Source organism: Tamandua tetradactyla, chromosome 2 (assembly GCF_023851605.1).
Source record: "Tamandua tetradactyla isolate mTamTet1 chromosome 2, mTamTet1.pri, whole genome shotgun sequence".
Taxonomy (NCBI): domain Eukaryota; kingdom Metazoa; phylum Chordata; class Mammalia; order Pilosa; family Myrmecophagidae; genus Tamandua; species Tamandua tetradactyla.
Genome location: NC_135328.1, coordinates 206,399,622 through 206,406,831, shown reverse-complemented (window position 1 = coordinate 206,406,831; position 7,210 = coordinate 206,399,622). Strand labels below are relative to the sequence as shown.

The 7,210-nt window shown below is 53.6% G+C and overlaps 1 protein-coding gene across 1 annotated transcript; it reads right to left on the bottom strand.

Moving 5' to 3' along the window:
• Positions 1 to 565: 565 nt before the first annotated feature.
• On the bottom strand, positions 566 to 5,520 carry PLA2G2E (phospholipase A2 group IIE). Its single transcript, XM_077151037.1, has 4 exons — positions 5,368 to 5,520; positions 4,445 to 4,583; positions 4,144 to 4,250; positions 566 to 2,604 (listed from the first exon to the last, which is right to left on the bottom strand). The coding sequence occupies exons 1-4, from the start codon at positions 5,405 to 5,407 to the stop codon at positions 2,462 to 2,464; spliced, it is 429 nt and encodes a 142-aa protein (XP_077007152.1). The 5' UTR covers positions 5,408 to 5,520; the 3' UTR covers positions 566 to 2,461.
• Between the last annotated feature and the right edge of the window lie 1,690 nt (positions 5,521 to 7,210).

Sequence of the window (7,210 nt, the reverse complement as noted above, 5' to 3'; positions counted from 1 at the left end):
TTCATCTCATGAACACACATACAGCACTTAGATAAATGCCTGGTAAATGCCAGGTGCTTAATAAATGTTAGCTTTTGCTCTGACTACCATTCATTCATTCAGAGAACATGAATACTTATTGTGCGCTAGGCGTTACTTTAAGTACTTTCACCCATGCTAACTTACTTAAATCTGCGAAAGTAGCCTGCTAGGGAAATGTTATTGTTCTATTTTACAAATGCAGAAGCTGAGGATCAGAAGCTGATAAAGATGATGAAGGGATTGGCTATACTTCAGTACTTCTCAGATTTTACTGTACAACCGAGCCTCCTGGGGTTTTTGTAAACATACAGATTCTGATTCAGCGGTCTGGGTTGGGTCTACAATTTTGCATTCCTAACAAGATCCCTGATGGTGCTGGTGCTGATGCTGCTGTAGGGAGGCCCTAGAATAGATGCACTGTTGCCAAAAGGTGCACCTGGAAACTCTGGCTTCAAATGCAGGGTTCTCCTTTTTTTTTTTTAGTCCTTTTCACAGATCTGCAGCTGGAAATTAAGTGTTTGTGCTATACATATATGAATGTGCAAATGGAATTTAGACAGATCCATTGATCCATTCATCAAACATTTATTGAGCACTGGGGAAATGAAGGCTAAGACCTGGTCCAAGGGTTCCCAGCCAAGGGGGGATGGATCACAACAGGCTGCTTTGTGGTCTTGTTCTTAAGTTCCAATTTTTACTTTTTCGGACAGTTATGCAACTGTGAGGTCGTCAGTTTCCCGTCCCATTAGCACCTAAAATCCATTGTGCCTGGGACATGACCTCTCTCCATCTTGCCCAAATTAGCTCTTTCTTCCTGCGTTTCCTATTTCCACAGTGGGACCATCATTCTAAGTTCATTTAATGATTTTCTACCATATTTATTCTTGAAAATGAGAGGGAACCATTTCACTAGCTCAGAATCGCTCTTTTCCCACCGGGTAGAGGGAAATCCAGATTTAAGTCAAACTTAGGTTTCCTTTTGGTAGCCTGCATAAAATGGACACTAGGGGGTGCCTCAGGACTACTTTCCCCAACCATTTTTGTTCTGAGACATCGTCTTCCCACGTCATGCCCGGTGATTCTTTAATGAGGATTTGCGTCAGTTACAACAGCAGAGCTAGCATCCCAGCCCCCTTCTTTTCCTTTGAGAGTTCATGACAGCTCATTCCTTTGATTTTGCCACACTCCTCCACGCCCTCAAAGTCCTGCATGTTGTTCATATGCCAGGGAAAGAAAGAAGGGAGTGAAGGTTTATTGAAGGCCTGCTGTCAGCTTTGGCCATGGTTTTGTCATGCTTCATCTCACCGAAAGGGCTCATCACAATCCCATAAGCTTTTATTAGCATGCTATAGATAGTGAAGATAGTCTATCTATATTTAGGAGTAAAATCTGCTGAAGAGGCTGTATTCCATCTGGTGGGGATTCTTTGATCCATTTAATTCTTCATGGCACCAGTGTGGATGGCTGGAACCTGCCTGATGATGTATAAATCTTTCCTCCTTATTCCTTTTCAGCAGCAGCCTGACCCTGGCTTGTGTCCTAACAACTGACCTGCCCTGGGTACTGTGATCTTTCCAAGATGGCAAATGGTCAGTCTGGTTAACATGGTTATACCAGGGGATCAGAGGCTGATAAAGATTTCATGAAGAGATGAAAGGACTGGCCTGGGAGTGCAAATACCATCCTCAAGTGAGAGGCTCCCCTCTCCAGATGATGTCTGCCAAAGGAGAGGTTCGAATGAGATGATCCCAGAGCTCCTTTTCACTCTCGGACCAGACTTTGAATTGTTGATGGTGGGGACTTGGGGCTGATGACACAGTGGGGACAATATTTTTAGATTGGTAGTTTTCATACTTCTCACATTATGCCATGTGACCAGAAAAATTCCCATCAGAGATTGCCATTTTTGTCTTGGATAAGATTTGTAGAATCTTAGAAAAAGACAATCACAGAAACTTACTATAATGGAAAATCAAAAGGGCAGAAGGTTGTAAGTGTATGGCAGGGGTCTCTATGTCTCAATGGTTCTCAGTGCTTAGCGTATAGCTGGCATGTGGTAGGTGCTCAAGAAAACGGATGACTGAATGGAACTGTAGACTAATTGAGTCTTAGAATATAAGAATGAGAATCAAAGAATGTTAGAATTATAGGGAGACAGTATCCACTTATTCAGAGGAGGGAGCTGAGATCCCAGAGATGCTTCAGGATCTTCTGGAGCTGAAGGGTCCATGGCTCCTAGGTGGGGTTGTTCTTATGGAGGACCCTGGTCCGGGCCACAATCGGAGCTTCTGGGGAGAGATGGGTTTCCAGGAAAAGGACTTCCAGAGGGAGGGGAGACAAGATTATTTTGCTTCTGTAGCCAGCGTTCTCCAGGTCCAGGGCTACAGCAGCCGGAGGTGGGGGCCAGGAGAAGGCCCTAGGGGTGAGGCCGAGTGCAGCCTCAGCAGGGTGGGGTGGGTCCAGTGCATAGCTTGTTGGGGTAATGGGCGTATTTGCGGTCGTAGGTGTCCAGGGTGTTTCGGAAGCAGAGCGCGGCCCTCTTGTCACACTCGCAGGTCTGCCGCTGGCAGGCGGTTCTGCCGGCTTGTTGGGACAATCCGAGTCAGGACTCCCCGCTCCCATGCACGGAGGTGACAGCTCCTGGCTGCTCTGGGTCCCATATGCTCAACCCCACTCTGGGGCCCACTCTCAGGGGGATGTTTCAGAGGCAAGAGACAAGGGCAGGGCATGGGGTGGGGGGTGGCCTGCAGCCCCAAAGGCTGCCCCAGTGGTGGTGCCTTCCTCCCCCCAAGCCCACACTGCCTCCTTTTGGTCCCGTCCTGCCAGGGAGATTATTGGCCCATGCATTCTCTACCTGCTCCCAGCCCAGGAGGGTTTCCAGGCCCCTCCCTCCCCCAGGCAAGTGCTGGGACTGCAGGCATTGAGCAGAAAAGGAAAGCAATGGAACGACGGCAACCCAGCCCCAGCCAGACTTTGGGGCCTCCTCCTGGTCCTCTGCCTGCTCCCATTCACAGTGGACAGAGCCCACTTCCCTTGGGGTCCTGCTTTTCCTGCATGAGCCCACCCATGCCCACACGTCCACTCTGCCCCAACCTCTGGGCTGCTGGGAGCAGCACTGTAGGCTCTGAGGACCTGAAAGCGTCTTCTTCCTGTACAGCTGGCCCTTGCTGAGCATGGCCCTGGCTCCTTTCTGTACCCATGAGGACATCTCGCAGTTAAGAAATGTCCGGGTCCCTCATTTAACCTCAATGGTCAGCCTCCGTTCCATCAAGATGTAAACCACACCCGCGATTTCAGCCTTGACAGGGGCCTGACAGTCCTCTCAGCCACCCTGCTTTTGGAGGTTCCTACAGGAGCTGGACAACGCGGATGTGGGCGATTGTGTCCATTTGATAAATGAGGAAGCAGAGGCTTTTGAGGCGTGATATGACTTGCCCAAAGCTACATGGAAGGTAGAAGGTGAAACTCTGAGGAGTTTCCTGCGTCCCTAGCCATCTGACATCTCCAATCATTCATCTTCTCAGCACAGTACCTGACAGGTTGTCAGTCATCCTGGCGTTGTATAAACACCAGTGACGGGGAGCTCACTATCTGAAAAAGCTGCCCTGCTGAGTGGATGCTGCAGGACTGAGAATTCTGAGTCAAAGCCGGTGGCTCTGGTCCTGGTGCTGCCTCTGCAGCCACACCTGCTCTTCCCCCAGGACAGACATTAGGGACCTAACCTGAAGCTTCTCCTCTGACCTTCCCATGTCTTTCCGCTGTACCTTCTGTCCCCTGGGTCCTGCCTTCCTTGCAGGCTACTTCTGGCTTTGAATCTGGGCTCTCTGAACTAGGCTTCCTCTGTGGGGCTGGGCTGTGTGGAGCCATCTGCGCTCTCGTTTGGTTCCACCTGAGTCAGGCTGCATCCCCCAGGGCTGGGGACCAAGGGCTGCATTGATGGGCCAGGTGAGCATCTGGGCCGATGCACAGGCCTGTGGATACTCCCATGACAACAGGAGACCCCACCCCTCCAGCCCGGGGTCGGGGGGCCCTGATGAGACCCAAGGCTCATGATCAGAAGGGGCTTCCTGCCTGAAGCTGTCCCCCAAGGTGTCCCAGATCACCCCGGGGCTGTTCACCTACCACAGAAGATGCTGTGCTTGTTGGCAGAGAAGAGATACTTTTCCATTTTGGGTTCACAACCCAGCTTCTGCAGACGCCCATAGCAGCAGTCGTGGGCATGACAGCACCTGTGCGGGTCACGGTCAACCAGGAGGGGCCTTTGAGCCAGGTGGCCCAGGACCAGGCACGCCAAAGAGCCCCAGGAGGGCCAGCCCCCACTTCCAAGGTGTCCCTAGAGGTCCCCAGTTCCTCCCTCCTCCCAGGATGCCCCTCCACCTCCTCCGTCCCCGAGACATGGCCCCCGGCTGGGTTGCCTCCTTACCAGTCAGTCGGGTCCACCGGCCAGTGGGCACCGCCGATGCCGCAGTAGCAGCCATAGTCGTTGTATTGCAGGGCCGGCTTCCCTGTCACCTTCTCGATCATCACCCCAAACTGCACCAGGTTCCCGTTGGCCAGGGCCACTGTGGGGAGGGAGGGCTGTGGCCACCGGACCTTAGGGCGGTGAGTATCTCACCCAGGGTCCAGCCTCTGCAGCCAGCTCCCTCTTGACGGCCCCTCAAATCAGGTTCCCTGGTCTCCACAACTGAACAGTGACTCTTAGCTCCTGCCCACCCCCCAGCACCCCGCTCCCAGGCAGTAACAGGACTGCCACATGGTGCCCAGCGCACCCCAAGCTCCTGCACCCTCACCCCAGCGTGCTAGGCAGCCTGTCTCCCTGCTCTCTCATGTTGCCCAGAAGGCCATCTCCGGGGGCTCGCACCAGCTCTTCAAATCTCTCCCGAAGTGTCCAGAGGGCCTCCCTAGGTGTCAGCCCCCCGGCCCCTTCTAAGTCTCATCAGATGCCCACGGGCACGTTCCCTAACCATCCCCACCTCCCCGAATCCCTCCAGATCCGCCCAATGCAGCAATGGGGCGCTGCCCACTGCAGCAGGTTTGAGTCAAAAATGGGAGCTAAGGTGGGGGGGTGGAGCCCGTGGCCGGCGCCCCACGTGCTCTTGGTGCTCCCCCCCCAGTCCTTCCTCCCACCCCCCAATTCCACCCCAGCTGCGTTCCTGTGTCCCTCTCCCCTCCCTCTGGCCAGGGCTGGCCTCAGGATGACCCTGGCGTCAGGCCGGGGGCGGCCTCCAGCTTTTGGCACTTACCACACCCTCCCTAGAAGCCTGGCTGGACGCGGCCGGGAGCAACCAGGGATCTCGGGACTCCTAGATGGGATGGGGGAGGACAATGGTCACGGAAGCCACTTACCCAGGAGGCAAAGGAAGGTCAGAACAGGACAAGGCTCCATCCTGGGGGAGACAGATGCAGCAGCGGGAGGAGGAAGTGAGCAGGGCAGTTTCTGAACTCAGGGCACCTCCCCAATTAGTTAAATACCCTGGTCCAGTCCACTCCCCATCATTAACCCCCAAATGCCCAGTGATGCAATGATACTTCCAGGTCTGATATTTTGGTCAAGGCCCCAGGGGAGGAGCCAGCAGGGGGTGGGGGTGGGATCTGCTCCCAGGGAGTTTGTTATTTTTTTGGGGGGGAGGTTTAATTCTGTGACTCCCTTTCTTTCCTTCACCCATCTTTTCCAAATACCACATACTGGCCTCATTTATAGGGCCGTGAGCCAGGGGCTGTGCCAGGTACTTTTACATTCTCGGTCTCTTTTCCTCACTCTCAATTTACTCATGTAGCAACTGAGACCCAGAGAGGCTAAGAGATTTAACTTCAAGGTGCTCAAAGTGCCAAGTGCCCAGGCTGCCCTCTGCTCGACATTAGCTTCTTCAGCATGCCCTCCCCTCCCCGCCCCTCCCCAGCTGTCCCCCACCCACCCAACGTCACCGCAGGGAGAGCGCAAACATGCTGAGCTGCTCAGCTGCAGTCACAGCAGGCCCCGGGGCCTGGGAAGGCCATTTGTTCCAGAACAGACAGGGTGAAGGCTGGGGGAGCAGCCAGCTGGACGGAGGGATGTTTCTTTATTGTCCTTTCCCAGGCAGGCCCCTGCTTCTGCTTATCTGGCAAGCAGCGAATATGCCCCCAGATGTGACTTCTAGGTGACTTTTGTCACAAGAAGCAAAATATGATGTGATTTCTCTTTCCCAAAGCCCCCTGCAAAGCAGCTGCTCTAGAACCAGGCTCTGAGTCAGTGGAAAACCCACCCTCCAGGGGGGACTGGAAACTTTGGTCCTTTAGATTTCATCTTAGTGGCTCGCTGGGGGAAACAGTAGCAGCTTGACCCAGTTTGTCCTCCAGGGAGAGCTGTGAGGTCAGAACATTGAGGTCAGGTTTCAGAGTTTGGCTGGTGGCCAGTGGGAGAGAGGACAGGGTCCTCCCCAAGCTCTGGGCATGTGCCTCCCATGGCCGGCCTGGCCCTGTTGTGATCAGAAATTCCAAAGCCCCACAGGTCACGAGCCTTGGCTGCAGCCCTATCCATCTCCTCCCCACCTGGCCTGAGATTTTCCTTGTGCCTTCCCAGTTTCGGGGCCTGCAACTGGGATAACTTGACCATCCACTTTCATCAAATTCCAGGGCCTGGGACCTGCTTGATTTGTTGGCCTGGAATCCTGGTTCCACCACTGGTTCTGTGGCTTTGGGCAGATCCTTTCTCTCACTCGGAGCCTCAGTTTAGCTGCCTAGGTTATGGGGATAGAAGATGTCCTGCCGCTGCCACCTTCATGGGGGCACGGGAAGCCCAAGGGCAGCTGAGCAGCAGGCCTCCTGGACCTCCCCGTGTCCCCGTGTGCCGGCGTTGTGCTGAGCCCTTCACAATATCTCACCAGACTTCCAATGGCCCCATCACGCAGCTGCTATGTTCAGCCCCATTTCACAGATGAGGAAACTGAGGTACCGCCTAAGTAAATGGTGAGCCGGAATTTGAGTGCAGGCTGATTATCCATTAGGCACAGCAGGTACAGAGGCTACAGCACCTGTGAGACTTTTAGGGGCACCCCTGCCCCCAAATGTTTTAATTTCTTTTAAATATGGAAAAGAAAAGGGGATATAAACCAGCCAGGATTATATTTGTGTTCATACCCACGCAGTCGTGGAATATAATTTTTTTTTTTTTGGTGGAGGAGGGGCACCCACGAAGGCAGAAGGGCCTGGG